At 36.2% G+C, this 19832-nt stretch overlaps 3 protein-coding genes and 1 long non-coding RNA gene across 8 annotated transcripts in view; 1 reads left to right on the plus strand and 3 right to left on the minus strand.

The window, feature by feature from the left end:
* LOC103047271 (transmembrane protein 272-like) lies at positions 1-5174 on the minus strand. Of its 3 annotated transcripts, none has more exons than XM_007248052.4 (5): positions 5072-5174; positions 3274-3363; positions 2405-2455; positions 2073-2279; positions 1-490 (listed from the first exon to the last, which is right to left on the minus strand). In XM_007248052.4, exons 2-5 carry the CDS (start codon positions 3335-3337, stop codon positions 297-299), a joined length of 516 nt encoding a protein of 171 aa, XP_007248114.3. In that variant the 5' UTR covers positions 3338-3363; positions 5072-5174; the 3' UTR covers positions 1-296. The 3 variants fall into 3 exon arrangements, with proteins under 3 accessions (XP_007248114.3, XP_049338145.1, XP_022534129.2); XM_049482188.1 differs by lacking the exon at positions 5072-5174 and adding an exon at positions 4280-4371; XM_022678408.2 differs by lacking the exon at positions 5072-5174 and adding an exon at positions 3447-3540.
* Positions 3944-19291, plus strand: LOC111194378 (uncharacterized). Its single transcript, XR_002651048.2, has 3 exons — positions 3944-4034; positions 7409-7538; positions 19209-19291. It is a non-coding gene; the product is annotated as an uncharacterized LOC111194378 (long non-coding RNA).
* Positions 6142-9934, minus strand: LOC125803846 (transmembrane protein 272-like). The gene is made up of 5 exons (XM_049482187.1): positions 9729-9934; positions 8487-8577; positions 7886-7936; positions 7406-7588; positions 6142-6407 (listed from the first exon to the last, which is right to left on the minus strand). The coding sequence occupies exons 2-5, from the start codon at positions 8575-8577 to the stop codon at positions 6205-6207; spliced, it is 528 nt and encodes a 175-aa protein (XP_049338144.1). The 5' UTR covers positions 9729-9934; the 3' UTR covers positions 6142-6204.
* The window catches only part of LOC103021946 (calpain-5), a 25295-nt gene continuing 18681 nt past the window's right edge, over positions 13219-19832 (minus strand). For all 3 annotated transcript variants that reach the window (XM_022678407.2, XM_049482186.1, XM_049482185.1), the window contains 6 exons: positions 18940-19426; positions 16954-17076; positions 15854-16050; positions 15586-15704; positions 14104-14240; positions 13219-13990 (listed from right to left, as the gene is read on the minus strand). In XM_022678407.2, coding sequence (XP_022534128.2) covers positions 13826-13990; positions 14104-14240; positions 15586-15704; positions 15854-16050; positions 16954-17076; positions 18940-19426 — 1228 coding nt within the window. In that variant the 3' untranslated portion in view covers positions 13219-13825. The remainder of the gene's footprint in view (positions 13991-14103; positions 14241-15585; positions 15705-15853; positions 16051-16953; positions 17077-18939; positions 19427-19832) is intronic.

The raw sequence follows: 19832 nt of genomic DNA on the forward strand, positions 1-19832 counted from the left end.
TCAGTTATTAAATACCTGCTGTTTATTTCCATTTTTATAAGCCACACCCATCTATAGGAAAGTTATATATGTTAATGATATTTATGTTACATGAAAAGCCATCTTGAAAAGACTCAATGCACAACAGGGAGGTCTGCAGTTCTGAGGACAGCCATTTCACTCTTTCACACTTACTGCATTAACATGCTTACTGCTTTTTATCAGTTTTATTACATTGGGTTATCACTGTTTATTGTACCTTTATGATTATACATGGGGGAGTGTATTCATGATAGTCTGCAAAACATCCGACCTGGTTAACTCCTCCCTTTCCCACAGACACACATATAAACGAGCCCACAGCACCCTGCCACCAACAGTAATCCTAACAAAATGTATGTCACTGTGGTGGTCCAGAAGGCAAACAGGTAGAGGGTCTTATTGCAGTAGGGCTCTGCAATAAAAGTGGAGTTGTAGTTGGGAGGGTAGATGGAGTAGATCCACACACTGCCTGTAAAAGACAATGATGACAAGTGGGTTATTTTATATCACAATTTCTGGTGCATTGTGTGATCGTTTTGAGGGATGTATAATGTATAGAAATAATAATATTTATTTATTTATATATTTTCCATTTGAAACAGTGGTCCTGCTATTTATCTTGTTAAATAGTTATACTTAACTCTATGAGTATTGAATAATCTACAGTTACAGTAGACACAGTAATTATTAGGGGTGTCACGATTCTCTAAATCCTCGATTCGATTTTATTTCCGATTTTAGGGTCACGATTCGATTCGATGCTCGATTTTCTTTTTTCTTTTTTTTTACAGCAGAGAGGCCTATGCCAGTTTTAGATTAGTCTATGGTCATTCATTGGTTTGATTCATCAAATTTACAATATCTTATTTCAAAAGGTAGGCTTGATATAAGTGATGCAAAGTGATAAAGTGATCTGTAATAAACCACATTAGGCACTAATTGTCAAATTTAAATCATTTAATTAAGATATATATGTAATGCCATCTAGTGGCTTTTTTTGGTAGCAGCAGTGTGCACTAATAAAATAAATAATAAAAAAAATACAGGAACAGTCATGTAAAAAATAATAGAACAATTAGAGCCTTGACAAACTGAACTCTATCCTACTATAACAGTTATACATGAAAAATTAGACTTTAAGACTTTTTAGGCCCCTGAGAATAACAAGTTTTTTTCTTTAATAAAGATATATTATTAACTTTATCTGAGGGAAAGATGCTCCTTAAGGTACCAAAACGGTTAACATATTTGAGGCCAGACAAAACAACTGTTATTTTTATATTTTCAAGTTTTTCTTTAAGAAGATGAGAATGTCCACATTCTCTGGAGAAAGGGCTCTTTGAGCAGTCACCATGACATAACTTCCATCGATTTCGATAAAATATCAAAATCGTGACACCCCTAGTAATTATGAATGTAATTTATTGGACCCATACTGCTGAATGACGTACATGCGGGTCAAAGTTTTTTCTTCTTCTGTTGTTGAATGGGTGAGGATAGCTTGCCTCAGTTGCTGTTCCGAAAGTCCAAAAGTTTTCAGGTTCAGACCAAACAGTGTAAGTATGGATGCATCCTCTAGATTCATCATGCCCAGCTGTTGCTGCATTACTTGATAATATTGTGGGCTGAAAACCCCAACACAAGTGCGTTCTCTACAATCCACTTATAATTAACCTACATTACATTACATACATACCTATGATATTTCTGCTACTATTACCACTGTCTGTGGATTGCTGCCCAGGGGCATAAAGCAAATTTTGGACCCTACACTCTCAATGTCAGTGGGCCCCTATCCATGTCAGTACACAAGAAACGTGAGCAAAAAAAAACAAATCAGGATTTTCATGGGCACCTCTCCCTACTCGGGCCCTGGATAGTCAGGTTCACTTTTCCCCCCACTACCACGCCCATGTTGCTGCCTCATATGATACAATATTAACCACGCCATAATCTTCATCTGCACTAATAATAGTGAATAATATGATTTAGTTTTTTGTCTTCACTAAAGAGAAATATGCTTTTCTTTGATTCTGTCTGTCTCTCCTTACCACAGATGAACCAGCAGAACATGAAGGTAGACACCAGGCCGTTCCAGACAGAGCAGAGAATATTCATTCCCCCGTTGCTTCCATCTTCTTGTTTCGCACTGCAGGGCAGACAGGAGAGCAGGGCAAGTACAATACTGAACACTCCACACACCACCAGATACAGGGGAATGTAGTTCTGTTTAGGACAGTCTTTTAGATACACCACACCTGAGAGAAAGAAATGTGAAATCAGTGCGATTTCAGGGTGTCACACAACTTTACATTTATTTTTATTTTTTTTTTATGAAAAAAAGGTTTAACCTGTGCTATGAGACAGATATCATTTTACTCACCTATGGCAATCTGAGCAATAGGTATAGCCACCAGCAGGAGCTTGGAGAGCACTGTGGTTTTAAAAACAAAGATGATTTAGATAATCCTTTAGAAAATGATAAATCTGAAATTTACTACTAAAATCTTCTGTTATATATATCATCCACATACCCAAGACTAGTTAGTATTTTAAATCCTATGTGAACATTTCATTCTAATTGTGTTCATTTTGCTCCATTGGTCCCTTTGCATAAATGTACAAAGTATTCCTTACTATTATCTTCTCAAAGTCTGATTAATCTCTACTGTATTTTACCACAGTCACTCTCCTCTAGATACAGAATGGGTGGGTCTATAAGTGGGTCAGGCCTACATCAGCAGAACCCTGACCAATCACAAGGCTAAAATAACTCTGACCTCTCTTCAAGTCTGAACAACTGGAACTGACAAGCTAGTGAGCTGATTCTTAGTAAGCTAACTAGCAAGCTATCCAAATATTCAGCAAGTTATTATTTTGTTGCACATCCTGTATGAAAAAACATTCATTTGCCAGTGATAGACAGCTGTCAGTCACACTCTTTCTTTAAAATATTATGATCATGCCCCCACAGTTCGCAGAATGGTCTAAAGAGAGCATTTTGGTGATTTTTTAAGAAGTGTTTTCTATTTAAACTTTGCTGTATGTGTTACATAATTCTAGTATAATCAACTTTAGTATTACACAAAAAAACACTGGTTTTAACTTTTATTTTAAGTTTACAATGGAACATTTATTGTTTATGAGAAAATAGCACACAGGTAAAGCATATTGAAGGACACGAGGACAACAACATATATGATGTATACAGTACTGTATGTGACACGGCTCGTTTAATTAGAGAATACTTACACAAGCATGGCAGATTAATCGACCGTACTGCATCCACCGGGCTCCACACATTTGCTGCATCCATCCTGAATGAATTTGGTATTTATTTATCTACAAAAGAAGAGCCACAGTTCAAAGACAACCCAGACTTAACAAACACAGCCAGAGGTGTAGAACTGCTCATTGACACTCACTGTCAGTACAAGTCACATGAGCGTAGGTGTGGGACGCATTGTTCTTGACATTTTCTGATTCTGAGAAGTTGAATGTGGGAGGTAGCAAAGAACCAGGAATGTAAACCTTCAGCACTGAAAGGCCTCAAATGTTTGTAATTGTTCTCCCATTTACTACATGTAAAGAGTACATCTCTGATGTAAATCAACTGTTACTGTTTACAGTATTAACAGTGGTTATTCTGAGGTTTAAGTAATGTAACACCTTGAGTGGAAGTACAGAAACATTTAAGGAGGAGTTCTCAAGAATTTCATGTTTATGTTAATTGTTTTTAAACATAATCTGATTGTGCCATCTCTACCGGCAGAGTTACCGTATTTTTCACACTATAAGGCGCATTTAAAATCTTTTAATTTTCCAAAAAAATCGTCAGTGTGCCTTTTAATCTGGTGCTCCTTATGTAAACATTTTACCAGTCAGGTTGTAAGGAGCAGTAAAGCCATAGTGCTGAAGTACAGTGTTTTTTCAGGAGTTTCAGTTCCGTTCTTCAGCACAGAGACGGAGGCAGTATTAGCATTAGCCGCTAAGCGCTATTTCCCCATTCAGAGGTGAGTATTATTGGCCTGTAGCCTGCTTCTATCACCGACAAGCACTGCTGGAGTAGCATTAGCATTACCCGTTAGCCGCGCTCGTTATTTCCCTGTTCAGAGGGGAGTATTATCGGCCTGTAGCCTGCTGCAAACCAGGGTAGCACAGCTGGAGAGGTTAGCCGCTAGTGCTAATGCTTCAGCCTAGTGCTGAAAAAATTCGGGAATCTAAGCTTACTGTAAATAATCAGAAGCATTTTACTCACCCAAATAAACAGTTTTCAGGAGAAAAATCTGTGTAAATTAACATTCAGTGCTTGTTTGACTTTAAAAGAAAGTCTTTTTTATTAGCATCTACTGTCACTCCTGGGCCAGACTAACCAGAACAGTATATAGCTCTGAAAAAAAGAGACCATTTAAAAATGCTGAGTTTGTTTGATTTTACCAAATTGAAAACCCCTGTAATTAAATTTAAGAGGAAGATGGATGATCACAAGCCATCAAACCAAGCTAAACTGCTTGAATTTTTGCACCAGGAGTGGCATAAAGTTATTCAAAAGCAGTGTGTAAGACTGGTGGAGGAGAACATGCCAAGATGCATGAAAACTGTGATTAAACCAGGGTTATTTCACCAAATATTAATTTCTGAACTTGTTTTTTTTTTTGCATTATTTAAGGTCTAAATCTCTGCATCTTTTTGTTATTTCAGCCGTTTCTCATTTTCTGCAAATTAATGCTCTAAATGACAATATTTTTATTTGGAATTTGAAAGAAATGTTGTCTGTAGTTTATAGAATTAAACAGCAATGTTCATTTTACTTGAACATATACCTATAAACAGCAAAATCAGAGAAACTGATTCAGAAACTGAACTGGTCTCTTAATATTTTCCAGAGCTGTATATTAACATAAAAACATACATACACACATTAAATTAGTTATTTAAGCCCCAAAAAGTATTGCGTTTTTTTACTTTAACATGTTTATATTTTAAATATATGTTAATAATTAACATAGTAGCTCTCCACACCGCTATAAAAAGTTTATGAAAAACTTACCTGTCGCTGTTTTCAGCAGATTTGTGTGAAAGGGCTCTGAGCCTCGTGTCTAAGGCAGGCTGAACTGAGCAGTGTTTGTCTTTTGAGTGTGATTTTCTGGTATGTCGTCATGTAGAGAAGTTACTGGTGTTACTGGTATGACAGGTTTTGTTTTTTCTAATGCTGATTAATAAACCGATATTTATCGAGGTCATTAACTGATTGAGCATGCCATTCTATTCATCTGGGGTTCTGATCAGATTTCTGCTGTTATGTCTATAGCCTTAACTGATTCCTATTGTTTAATGTTTTGTTTTATTCAGGCTTACTTGAGTCTACCTAATAATTCCTGTAATGTAAACTAATACCATTTATTAGAATATTGTATCCCCTCATTTAATGCTAATAAGGACTGCAGTCTCACAATTATTAATCCCATTCAGAACAAGCGTCTTTAGCACTTAAATCACCCTTTTCACCCTATTATGATATATAATTGTATCAGGTTTGTTACAACAGGAAGAACAGACCGAAAGTCTACCTTTATTCTTATTTGGATACCTATTATGCATATCAAACTGTATATAGGCTACCACTTAATGTATTCATTTTCATATAGTTCCTCTATTCCTAGTTAATTTAGGTGTATAACATTACAGGCCAATATGTGTATATAATACATTTGAACTTTTACCCAAATATGACTGTCTTATGAAGACTCCTTCTCAGTAGCCTCTTAGTCCAATGTAGAGAGAGACATCTCTCTACATGCCTCTAAAACGTTTGTAGTTCTACAACTGCAGAGTGTAGAATATATATTCTGTTCTGTCTGGACCACCACAGAGCAGGTATTATTTGGGTGCTGGGTCATTCTCAGAACTGCAGTGACACTAGCATGGAGGCAGCATGTTAGTATGTGTTGTTTTCTTTAAAATGGTTTAGACACAGCAGTGCTGCTGGAGTTTTTAACCACCTCAGTTACATTACTTGACAGAACTTTCCACCAACCACAAATATCAACATATCAAAAACATGGCCAAGATAAAGGGCTGTAGTGTTTACATGTGTAAAAAATTCAGTATGTGCAATAATGAGTTGAACTAATGTTTTAATTTATTGGGTTCTTGTGTTTTTTTGAGGGTACTAAGGCATATTCATGCAAAGAAAAACACATTGGTAAATCCCCTTCTCGAAAAGTGCAACACACAAATAAGTACAGAGAAAGCTAACGGAATGAAACCCAGTGTGGTGGTCCAGAAGGCAAACAGGTAGAGGGTCTTGTTGCAGTAGGGCTCTACAGGTTCAGTGGAGTTGTAGTTGTAGTTGGGAGGGTAGATGGAGTAGATCCACACACTGCCTGTAAAACGATCAAATTAATTACTAATAAGTTACATTTAATGCCACCTTTTTATGTCAGTCATTCTAGTAATGTAATGATTATACAGTATATTTACCAATAAGTCATAGCATTAACACAACTTGTTTGAATGTATATCTGCTGTCCTTTTTACAGCTTCACTGAGCAAATAGGAACACTTTGTAGTTCTATAAATGTAGACTTAAGTCTATCAGTTTCTCTACTATTCTCTGCTACTGTTAGCATACATTTACCTTGTTCAGGACTGGTCACTAGACCTGTCAAAATCATCTTAAAATGAAAATAATATAAATATAAATAATGCTTATTGCTAATTTTTAGGACAATATACAGCTCTGGAAAAAAATAACAGACCACTAAAAATAAGGAGTTTCTTTGATTTCACCAAATTGAAAACCTCTAGAATATAATCAAGTGCTTGAATTTTGCACCTGGAGTGGCATGAATTTATCCAAAAGCAGTGTGTAACACTGGTGGAGAAGAAAAGCCCCCCCAAAAAACTGTGATTAAAAACCAGGGTTATTCCACCAAATATTGATTTCTAAACTCTTAAAACTTGTTCTGTTATTTCAGCCATTTCTTATTTGCTGCAAATAAATGCTCTAAATGTTTTATTTGGAATTTGGAAGAAATGTTGTCTGTAGTTTATAGAATAAAACAACTTTACTTTACATTTACATGGTGGGTTAGCTATACTGTTTAATAAGGTGGACACAGTGTTTAAAAATGTATAACCTATAACTATGAATTGCTCCTATACGATGAGTGGAGTTATATAATGGATAACAAATTTAGATATAAGGAGGTCGTGTTTATGTTACATTTGATCATAATATGTAGAGAACCCTTCATAATGTTTGGGGCAAAGACCCATGTTCCAAATGTGTAGATTCAAAATGATGAACCTGAAATGGATGAAAATACCCTAAAAAGTCAAACTGATTCTTTTCATTGATTCTGCTTTTGTGTCTTCTCACCAGTAATGAACCAGCAGAACATAAAAACAGCCACCAGACCGTTCCAGATTATACAGAAGACATCCAGTCCTGGACAACAGGGCAGGCAGCAGAGCAGGGCAGGACCAATACAAAACACTCCACACACCACCAGGTACACAGGGATGTAGTGCTGTTGAGGACACTCATTTAGATAGACTGCACCTGAGAAAATGAAATGTTACAGTGGTGAGATCTCAGAGGGTTTCTTAAAGAACTCCAAATATCTTGTTACATTTCTAATGTCTTTTAACTGCATCGGCTTCTAAACTGGATCTTACATGTTGAATTCAGCTGCTTGTTTGTAATCAGTTTGACCGATGAATATACTCTTCAGGTGAAGAGTATATTTACGCATATATCATTTAATATGAGGGCAATTGTGAGTTATTAAAGTTTGAACTGTTGATATTGACTTCCAAATCATAGATCTATATTTTAGAAAGAAATCATGAAACTCACCTATGGCAATCTGAGCAATAGGTAAAGACACCAGTAGTAGTTTGAAGAGCACTGTGATTTCAAAAACAATATAGATTCAGTAATCAGATACAATAAGAAAAACATTAGATCATTACACTTTTTGTAATATCATATATCATATGTACACATGCATTTTGTTTATTTATTACATTACTAATATTAGACTAATAAAAGGCCTTCATTCTATGTAGCATGAATTTCACAAGATGTTGACCTCTTTTATCAACCAGCATTTTTTTGTCATTACATTATTCTGACTAAACTCTAAAGACGGATGTTTTGGAAATCAGTAGTTGTAGAAATACTTAAACCAGTCTCTGGCACCAATAACTATGCCATATTTTTAATAATTTGGGTATATGGATAAAATATTTTCATATATTTTCGAGATTCTGATAGATGATGTCTATATGACTATAAATAATAAGGTGTGCACATGCATTTATTGATTATATGAAAATAGCACATATTGTAAAGTGTAATGGAAAAGTGTGAATAACAACATTCCTAATGTACAGATGTCACACAATAAATAGGCTTTTAGTTTTTTGTTTTGCTTGTTTTTCTAAAGAATACTCACAGAAGTATGGTAGGCTCATGGACCGTATTACATCAAGCCAACGCGCCAGGTCTGCGAATGCGAGGCTGAATGGTATTTCGTATTTAGTCATCTACACAGGAGCACAGCAGATCAAATACAATCCAGATACTTAAACACATACCAACAGCGTAGAAAATCGAAGACAGGCAAAATCCAAACTGAAATAATTTTCAAAAAAATTGCAAATAATAATAATAAAGTAACCAAGTATATTTAAAAATATATTTTTGCCTTTTGTTTCTCTTTTACATTTGTGACACGCATTTTTCTTTTGATTCTTACATTTTTGATTGCAGCTACAACTAAAAGAATTTGGCACAAAATTTACTCCCATACGATTGGTTGTTTTTGTTGCATCTGGGACTTTAACTTTAAATGAGTGCCATGATTAATGTTACAAAAACTCCCATTCATACAGAAGAAAGTGGCCCCTCTCCCCATTAACAAGGTCTCTTACCCAGCTTTGCAGAACAACTACAATTCTCGCATCACTTCCTGTGTAGTACTTTTTTAACTGTTCCCAGAAATCTTTCAGAATTTAAAAAAAATGCAGCAATTTGCAAAGTGAAAAAGGATAAAAAAATGTGGTTACTTACAGTAACTTTACGTTCCTCAAAGGGCTATAGTATAGTAACTGGAGCTGTCCAGAAAAATACATATTATACATGGCAAAATAACATTTTAGTAAGAAAGTGAATTATTTTACACCTCTGCAAGCATAGTTTTATTTTCTGTCAATGGAATTAGTGGAGTTGCTTTTAAACATGCTTTTAAAACATCACAAGTTTTGTCACATCATTTTATCACATCTTCAGTTTAGAACCCCCCCCCCCCCCCCCCAAAAAAAAAAAAGCTGCCTGAGTTTGACCAGTACATGTTTTTGATTAGTTAAATATACGTGTTATTAGATTTAGAGTTGAAAAGAGATGTAAAAAAAAAAAAAAACATTTAATTTGAAAGTAATTAAGCAAACGGCACCCATGCAGTGGAATGGCCTCTATATAAATTCAGTATAAGAACTCCTTTAGTTTAAAGCTTAAGATCTGCTGTTCAGTACTAAAGGCAGATACAGCCTGTAGTACTGAACAGCAGCTCTTAAGCTTTAAACTCCCTGGGTTTGATAAGAATCATGTCTACAGTTTTAGATTTTGACTGTTCAACCTTAACACCTGTCTACACATCAAAATGAAATCGATACAGAAAAGGAAATGACACGCCTACCTTTGACAGTTTTCATCAGATTCATCTGCAGTGTCTTGGTGCTTCTTTTCTAGCTAAACTGAACTAAACTGGAGTGTAAGACTGTGTTGGCGAGAGATTATTGTTGTTTTTTTTGTGTCTGCAGTTCTGTTTGTCTTCATGTAGGAAAGTTGTCTTACAGGATTAATAGGTTTCATTCTTTTTAGTACAGATTTAAAAAGCTGTAGTTCAATAACTGATTGAACATGCTGATCTATTGATCAGAGCTACTGATTTGGACTCCTGTTATATTTAACATGTACAGCATCTACTGATTCCAACTAGCTTTTTTCCAGGCTTCTTCCAGTCCACCCAAAATTCCTTTTGTTCTTAGTATTGAAAAAAAAAGACATTCCACTGCTTATCAGATACTTCTTCACACTGTACCACAGACAGATCACAGTTCACAGATTAAAGTAGACATTTCAAAACTATCATTAACTGACAGCACTTTACACTGTCAACACAAATCATTTCTGCTTCCTTTTTACCACTCTGACACACCTCATTATCAAGAAAAGCATGGAAAGAGACATCTAGGCTATTATGTTTTGAATTTAGAGAAATATAAGGTGATTTCTGACTCATGTACAATACAGAACAACACCAGAAACATCCCTTGTTATAGGAGTTTAAAAAACATTGATCAGGCCAGAGGTTTAAAGCATCAGCTGCTAAAACTCAACATATTTCCATCAGACAAACCAAGTCTCCCTGAAGCTGCGGGAGTCTCCCGCATTTCGGTAGTGGCTCCCTGATTCCCGCGAGTCACATATAATCTCCCGGAATTCAGAACGAGTGCCCCAAACGCGCACACAGGTGACAGACGTTTTTTTTCTATAATCGCATGTGGGAAGGAGAGAGAGAAAACAGAGAGGGTTCTGATTGGCCTGTTCTCTGCAAAGAGTCTGTGAGACAGCCAATTAGTTTTTAGTGTGGGTTTTAGTGTAGATCTGAATGAAAAATGCTGAATTTTAGCTTTTTTTTTTTTTGCTTCTTTTTTTAATGTACACATTGCACTCAGAGATCTTAGAGGTTTCTTTAGGATAGTGTTCCTCCTGGTGAGAGACCGCTGACTGCTACACATGCCTCTATGATGCACTTAAATATATTCTGCCCAGTCAACAGACTGGACTAGAAGCAGGATGGATCTTTTACCATCTAGATAACTCATCCATCAGCCAGCCACTATCACCTTTATTTGCAGTTGTTTCATAAACTAGAAACCTGGACTTTTATAGACTGAGACCTTATAGTATTTAGCAACAAATCAAGGTTGGATGAGTTGAAGTATGGAGGCCCCATAGTGAGAACACAGTAAGGTCTTGTTTGTTTTCACAGCCATTAGAAAGCTGAACCTGAGCAATTATTCATCTTTACATTGAATGTACATTGTGTAGATAGTCTAGTGTAGAATGTATGGATACAAGAAGGGGAGGCTGTGCTACAAACTAAATTGTGTAGCAAGTTCTCTGTGTGGGACTATGAAGTAAAAGTAAAGTGAACAATTGAGAAACCAGAAGTAAAACACTCAACACACCCATGAAGGTGAAAAAAAGAAAATGGCTTTTCACATCATTACACATTGTGTGCTCGTCATTGCTCATTTAATCCAGAAAGAATAGCTGACCTTTTTACAGGCCCTCCCGTCAGTAAACATGGGGCACTGAACCATAGCCACTCAGACATAAAGGTGAAAAGACTGTCTGGAAAGTGTCACAAACAGGATTTCCTACTGAAATTATTGACATTTATAATAACCTGTTTTAAAATAAGAAAATGTACTAATTAGAATATGCACTAGAGGTTTGTAGGTTTACTAATTGTTGCTTTTCTGATTTATTATAGGAATGCCAAGTCAGGTTTAAGCACACTGGCAGACTCAAGATCTATAGAGTAATTTGATAGTGTTCTGCCTTTAAAATAAAAAAAAGGTGCCTTTATTAAAGAACTATTAAGGACAATATTTCCTGTAGTAACTCATAATATGATCAGGATGTATCATCAGATATTAAGAAAACAAAGTGAGTTTAAGCACTGACAGCTCTTGTCAGCAGAGGTTCAGACAGTATTTTCTTATTTGAACTGTGTGGTACGTCACAGAAATCTGTGTTGGAGGTGGCTTTTAAAATCTGCCCACCTTCATTCCCCCAGTCCCATTTCCACATTTAGGACATAGATAATATAACGCAAACAGTATGCTGGAAACAGGTGGGCTGGCTATTTTTCTGCTGACCAGGTAATCACTTAGCTTTAGTAACAGGGTTCTTGCACTATTTTTAAATGTAAAATTTATTGCCTTTAAGACCTCAATAAATATAATTTAAGACCCAAAAATGTCATAATTTTTTTTAGTTTTCTTCAGTTCCTTCTGCTGACTTTAGTATGTTAGTTAATTCGCCGCTAATGTTACCTAGCTGTCCGCTTACTTTAGTTCTATCCCTGGTAATGTTAGCTAGCTCATTTAAGATGGCTAAGTTTATATGTTAAGTTAGTATGTTAGCTAGCTTGTTGCTAAAGTTAGTATGTTATCTAGCTTGTTGCTAAAGTTAGTATGTTAGCTAGCTTGTTGCTAAAGTTAGTATGTTAGCTAGCTTGTTGCTAAAGTTAGTATGTTAGCTAGCTTGTTGCTAAAGTTAGTATGTTAGCTAGCTTGTTGCTAAAGTTAGTATGTTAGCTAGCTTGTTGCTAAAGTTAGTATGTTAGCTAGCTTGTTGCTAAAGTTAGTATGTTAGCTAGCTTGTTGCTAAAGTTAGTATGTTAGCTAACTTGCCACTTAAATTAATATGTTGGCTAACTGGCCACTAATATTAGCTCTCTGCTAACCTTAGTTCTCTCCCTGGATTAGATGTTTCCCGCTGGCATTAAACGCACCACCTGAAAATATAACACCTACAGCAAATTTACAGGAAATTTAAGACAATGTAATACCTTAATTACCCAGATTTTAATTTAAGAATTTTTAAGAACATGGGGGAACCCTGAGTAAGGTTGCTAACTATAGCTTGTTTTTTTATTACCACCCACTAGCCTAGTAGAAATGGGCATTTTGGACATTGCAACTTATATATTCACAGATCAGCTACAGAGTAAGACTCGTGGTTGCTTGCCACTGTGTGTCAATCTGGCAACCACATGAGGTTCATGTCTGGGAGGAGCGGGAGGGGCAGAAAAATATGTCTAGTGTTTGGAAATTAAGACTGTTGCCATTTTACACACTCGCTTGCATTTATTACTTCATACTGTTCCTTTAAGTGTTCTTTTATGCCACACCCACTGGATAGTGCCCTACTTGGTGCCCTTCCCATGGTAGAAAGATCATCAAGGGGTTCTTAGAATGACTTGACATGCAACAAATTATAATGATGTGCCCATTAGATCATTAATAATTGGATGGTTTATCCTAACGAGTGCCCTTATATGGATGGTCTTTTGATCATCAGAAAAAAAAGTTGTCATTATGAAACTCCTTTTATTTTTAACACATTTACTATTATGTTACCATTTAATTACAATGTTATTACTATTGTGTAAACGTTTTTATAAATATTTGCAAGATCCTTGTGCCTAAAATTGTGTAATGAAAGTACAAACAACATACATTGCAAGGAGTAATTACAGAGTGAAATGGGTAAAAAAAATATTAGAAATTAACAACAAATCCACAAGTAAACTTTGTAAGCTCTCCCCCTCTGTAAACACCAAGTGACAATTTGTTTAAATAATCAATAAACAGGGAATTCTTACAGCAATGCGCAGTTACTGCTGCTAGTACAGCTCTACTGACTGTTTTATTCTACTGCATATATATAGTGAATAATAATAATAATAATACAGAATATACTACATGGGCAGGGACTCCACAAGTAGGATTGAGAAAACACTGCTTTAAAGCACCAACCTGGTCGAGATATATTTATTACATATTATTCCATCCCAATGAATTTAATAAAATCATGATTATAGCACTGCTGCTGACCAATAGGAAAACTAGCCAATGCAGAACAACTTCCCAGTGTAACAGCAACACAGGTCCGGTCCCACACAGGTTTTCCCAGTCTTCAGCAGTGCAGCTGTGATCATAAATCAGTCAGACAGTCACTGGTAGACGTCTCTACATAGATACACCCACAAGATTTTCCACCTTGCAAATCTATCACTCTGCTCCGCCCTCTTTCACTGTCTCCTGTTTGAAGGAAAGCTCCACCCAGGAAGGAGTCAAACAGCAACCCTCTTCTCCACAACTAGATACACAAGGACAAAAACACAACACACACATTACTGACATTCTTTACATATTGTTTGCAATTTATCTTACAATCTGGTTAAAACAAAAAACAAAACAAAAACTGCTTACCTCTATAGAGATTTTTGTCCTGGGTCGCCTCCTGTAGAAAATGGCTTTGGTGTTGAACTCAGGACTAACATCTTTCTGAAAGACACGTGTCCTTATAGAATCTTCCTCACACCTAATGACAGCATACACATCTGGAGCTGTGTGAGAGAGAGAGAGAGAGAGAGAGAGAGAGAGAGAGAGAGGGATGCAATGAACAATATTAGGACTTTGTCATTCTGATGCCAAAGGCTGCATCCAAAGTGTGGCATTGCTGAAAGTTCGGCAGCCACCATTACTGTAGCACTTGCCTCATTATCTATTTAACATTGTTCTAAACATTAGTAGCTCCTCCCTTTCCATTTTGCATTGCATTATGGAATTCTGAGTATGTTTCTTTCTTTAGTTGAGTGTCAACTTTTCGTTTATGTGTGCTAACGCTGTTGGACATTGCAATATCACAATAAATTGTAAAAAAAAAAAAAAATAAATAATAATAATAATAATAATAATAATAATAATATTTATTAAGCTCTTAAAGTAAAATTTTCAGCACTCTGCTTGACTGCACTCATTTGACTCAGGATAAGAAGTAGTTTGATGTGTGCACTGTGGACCTCAACCACACTCTGCCTCCAGCCCCCTGAGCACAGTCTGTAACATAAAGTTCTCCATCTGTTGCTTTACATTAGTAATGTGGAGAAAGTGTGTTGCTATATAGGCTGTAAGTGCAGCTCTTTTAAAGTGTTTATTGTGAAAACTCGTTGCAATTATGATAAAGAAAAAATACAGCTTTAATTTTATTGCATTTATTTTCTTTAGTACTGATATATTAGCTCTGGTCATACCCTAGAAGTTAACAACTATGTATGTACATATAGGTGCATGTATACAAGCACACCAGTTCAATTTACCTTATAATCCATGTCATTTGCATCTTGCATTTTTGCTCTGTAGATTATTATTGGGTGTCAGCACCATGTACTGCACCGTTCCATCAAAGGTTTTATAAAATTTGTATATCTATTTTTCTTGTGTATTTTTTGAGTGAGTTATTTTATTTTATTGTGTTTGTTTTAAGCTACGGAATGCCTAAATTTTCTTCATAAACTATAGTTTAATTTAAAATGTATAAATGATCTCTGTTTCTGCCCCATAGAGCATCTAATTCAAAATCAGTCCATGTTAAAACATTTCTCATAACTTTATTTTTTACCACGCCCACTTTTATTACAGGTTTTTATCACAGGTTTTTATCCCCAAACAGCCCCTTGAGAAGTTCTGTATACAATGCTGTTACAATGGAAGTTCTAATGCAGAGTAAACAAAATAGCTCCTCCGTTGTTCTTGAAAATAACTTTAGCATAAATGGGTGAGGCTACATTGCTGTAAGCTTAATAAGCAGACATACTGAAAAGTGTGGCAAAACAAAAACAGTAAGTAACTTTTTTCCATCTTATTTTCCATACATTGATACAGTGTAATAGTGTGGTGATGATTAGTGACCTGGCTGTTTGGACTGGCTGAGGCTGGAAGCTCTGTGGAGGTGGACTGTAGTTACAGCACATGGCTGACTCAGACAACACTGCCACAGAGAGGAAGCAGGCAAGTCCTCCTTCAGCTCCCTACAGAGAGAGAGAGAGAGAGAGAGAGAGAGAGAGAGATTAGCATCTACTGTGTGTTAAACTGAGAATACCAATACAAGTAATTCCTACACTCAGCTAATGTACAGATCTACAGGTCTATCTACCGCTCACATACTCTGGCATTTTACCTGAGCTTGATGCGTGTGTGAGAGAAGAGGCGTATAAGGAAGCGTCCAGTAGAGCCGGGTTGGAAGGTGGTGGGCAGGAGGGCGTAGCGGCCAGGGCTCAATGACGCACGCAGGGTGACACTGCGAGAGTCCATATAGACTGAGCTGGCTGCCTGCTCACTAAAACACTGCACTCTACACGATCGATTCACCTCCACCTGAAAAAAAAAACCCTGGTTATAAGCATGGTAAAGAAGTGTCCAACCATAATATGTGAGATAAAGGCAGGACATTAAAACAGCGCATTAGTACAGAAACATTAGGAACAAATGTGTCCAATTTACTTGTGGTTAAAGTAACATTACCACTTGTAGCTTAAAGATAACAACTTAGGAAGCATTGTTTCACTGTCATTGCAACTTCAGGAACGACACACCACTCACTGCACTGTGTAACTTTGGTTACTCAACATATATCTATAAATAACAAAATCAGAGAAACTGATTCCGAAATTGAAGTGGTCTCTTAATTTTTTCCAGAGCTGTATGTATCAAATCCTGTAAAATGTTTCTACTGCATCAGTACACATGCTTCTTTTACTTTCAAAAACATGCTTCTTTTACATTTCAATTTAAATTAAATAAAAATATCCCCAATTTTTAAGCATCACACTTTTAAAACAGGGCCAGAGAAAAGAGTTGTGACACTAAAAGTCAAAGAAATCTTCAAGTTAATCAAGTCTGAGAATGAAAAAACCCTTAATATTATCAAAATCAACTGTTTGGATCATTATTATAGAACATAAGCTTAATAAACATATACATGTTTTCAGTGTAGTTTCTGCTGTAGTTACTTCAGTATATTATATTGCTAAGATTTCTCCCTCAGTCTTATTGTTACTGCTGGCTTGTATTTGCATGATTTTTTGCATTTCACTGCTGCCACATGATTGCTCAATTAAACAATTGCACAAATCCGTAGGTATACATGTGTATGTTTATAAAGATATACAGTACATAATTAGAAATGCATCTGAAGTCTTTACTGATAAATGCAGAAATACGTTTAGTGACTAAGATGTTTAGCCACATCTGAACACATCTGAATATATATAGACTCACCCTCAGCACTTCAAAGCCAATGGGAAGATTTTCACCTCCTCCCTCCCTTCTTTTCATCCGTCTGTCCTCTTGCTGCAGGCATATTAGGACCTCATCCCCCTCTCCACCCACCTCAAACATGAACTAATACACAAACAGATGCATGTGGATCAAAAATAATGTCTGGGACAGATGTAGCAGATGGAGCGTTGACAAGCATCAGACATAAACAACAAAAAATAGCTGTGATATTTTATAGCCTTTAAATGCCCAACCCTAGAGACTGGAATAGCAAATAGCAGGCCTATTTCCACTGTGTAAAATTGTAGACATACTTATTGAAGGAGTGTTCATATACTTATAGCAAAACCAATTATATATGAAGATTCGCTCAGTGTTAATGGGATGCAGTGCATTTTTTTCTGGATGGTTTCTAACAGATGTCAGTAGAATTTATTTATATTGTGGGTCAAAGCGCCTTTTCCAAGAAAGTCTAAAATATTTTCTTAAAAGTTTTCTTACGTGGGTCATTATAATGTAGACTTTTATTGAGCATTTACAGCTAATCTGTCCACTATTCAGTTTAATCCATGCAGTTGATGCCAAATTAGTGAGAAAACATCCAAATTACCAAATCAAGTGTTAAAAAAACATGATTGGAGAGATGTGGTGGTCGAGGAAATAGCAACAAAAACAAACAAAAAATAGACATCAAATGGTAATTCAACTATTATTAATTTAACTTCAATGTATACAGCTCTGGAAAAAATTAAGAGCCCACTTCAGGTTCTGAACTAATTTCTCTGATTGTTTTTTTATTCTACACAGACAGACAACATTTCTACCAAACTACAGACAACATTTCTACCAAATTCCAAATAAAATATTGTTTATTACGAGCATTTTTTTGCAGTAAATGAGAAATGGCTGAACAAACCTGGTTTTTAATCACAGTTTTCATGCATCTTGGCATGTTCTCCTCCACCAGTCTTTCACACTGCTTTTGGATAACTTTATGTCACTCCTGGTGCAAAAATTCAAGCAGTTCAGCTTGGTTTAATGGCTTGTGATCATCCATATTCCTCTTTAAAGTTTTCAATTTGGTAAAATCAAAGAAACTCATTATTTTTAAGTGTGTACAGAGGCAAAATAATAATGTCACATATAATGTCACTGTCTGAATGCTCTTGAATGTCCTTCACTGTATACAGGCCACATGGAACCTAATTTTAGCAGTAAATTAAAACTAAGCATTTAGGATTGCAGACTAAAAGTCACCTAATAGTCATAGCCAAACTATGGGTATGTTTAAAAAAAGTGTTCCTGGGTATTTAAGCTGTCCCAAATTCTTTGCCCACCACCTGATATTTATTGTATACCAAGTTTGTTTGTTGTGACGCATTGGCTATTCATACAGCCGTTAGTCAGCACATGTACACAAGACTGTGCAGTAGCTTTTAGCAGGAAAATGATAAGCCTTCTGGTGAAAATGCTTAATTGCTGGACTGAAAAATCTTTTTAATTTTTGAAAAAATAATTTTTTATGGTATTTTTTAAAAGCATTTAGGAACTGCTAAATAAGATATTTGACATCTTTGTGTGTTTTCTAAACACTTTGTTCACACAGGTCTGTTTTTGCTTAAGCACTGTTTGGACAACTTTGGATCAGTCTCTACCAGTAATGCATATCGTCACTGTCCAATGATGAACAAGCATTTCCATTTTTGTTGATTTTTAGATTACTATATTATTGCAACAAACCAACTGTCCCTTTTACGTTGTTAGAAATTCTTAATGTATGGACCAATAGAATTTCTCTAAAATGACCTGAAACAAGCTTTTTTTTACATTGACTTCCTTTGAAAGTTAAGAAGGTTTTATCTCTCTCATGTAAAGTTGCTGTTTTGGGGATACTTGTTTTTCATTAGGTCAAATGAGGAAATTTATGGCCATGCTATAGAATAGAACTAGTGTTTAGGCAACAGCAGTGACAGCCCTTTTTTATACCTGAGGGTTATGAAGAAACGTCTCTCTGTGATTTATGCATCCTCCACATCTACACCTCTTGTCCATCTCTCGCTCCCATTCATCCTCCACCATTTCTTTCTTATTTACACTACACGTGTTTTCTTTCTTTTTCTGTGTTCTTTCTCTTCCTTTGTTCGTTCGAGCTTTCTCTTCACCCCGCTCCTTCTTCTCCTTCGCTCCATGAACTTTCCTCCTGTCCAACTGAGTTTCACCCAGCCTGTCCTCTTTCTTGTCTCCTCTCGGAGCAGGACCTGGATGGGTCCACTGGGATCCTGAGAAAGTCCTCTGGCTGTTTGATGTGCGGGAAGCTGTAGAGGTGGTTGATGGCGAGTCTACAGGGGCGTGTGCCCACTCCCCTCGGCAACGCACCTCCCTCCAGTGACCCCAAGGCCACAGCAAAGAGCGCTCCACCAGCCTGCACACCACCAAGTCTGTGAAGTAGCGGCAGAAGTCTTCAAACTCCATCCTGAAGAAGAAGACACAGATCTAACATGATATGAGGAAGAGACATCAACGAGTTGCCAGTCAATGTGGGAATGCATGAATTTGTCTGAGTAAAGATTGTATCACATCTGGAATGTAAGTACAAATGCACCCAAGATGCATTTAAAATACATGCAATTCTGATTATTCAAACCATGTTAGAAAGTATTGGCAGTACTCTACAGAGACTAGACAAGCTGTGTGCATGCATTTGCACATTTATGTCAGCAATGGGTGCAGTTTAAAGGAGCTGAATGCACTTATGGGAAGTGGTGTCCACAAATATTTGAACATCTATTTTTTTTTTCTAATTTTCTCCCATTTTATCTCCCAATTTAGCTAGGTCAAATGTCCCCATATTTGAACATCTAGTGTATCACATGGACATT

Source organism: Astyanax mexicanus, chromosome 8 (genome assembly GCF_023375975.1).
Source record: "Astyanax mexicanus isolate ESR-SI-001 chromosome 8, AstMex3_surface, whole genome shotgun sequence".
NCBI lineage: Eukaryota > Metazoa > Chordata > Actinopteri > Characiformes > Acestrorhamphidae > Astyanax > Astyanax mexicanus.

Bases quoted from the DNA above. Each gene is read 5' to 3' on its own strand.
- LOC103047271 (XM_007248052.4), bottom strand. From the start codon at position 3,337: ATGGATGCAGCAAATGTGTGGAGCCCGGTGGATGCAGTACGGTCGATT. The intron at 2,280-2,404 runs GTGAGTAAAATG...TCTTTCTCTCAG, and splicing joins TATTGCTCAGATTGCCATAG to GTGTGGTGTATCTAAAAGAC. The intron at 491-2,072 runs GTAAGGAGAGAC...TGTCTTTTACAG, and splicing joins GTTCTGCTGGTTCATCTGTG to GCAGTGTGTGGATCTACTCC.
- LOC125803846 (XM_049482187.1), bottom strand. From the start codon at position 8,577: ATGACTAAATACGAAATACCATTCAGCCTCGCATTCGCAGACCTGGCG. The intron at 7,937-8,486 runs GTGAGTATTCTT...TTGAAATCACAG, and splicing joins CATGAGCCTACCATACTTCT to TGCTCTTCAAACTACTACTG. The intron at 7,589-7,885 runs GTGAGTTTCATG...TCATTTTCTCAG, and splicing joins TATTGCTCAGATTGCCATAG to GTGCAGTCTATCTAAATGAG.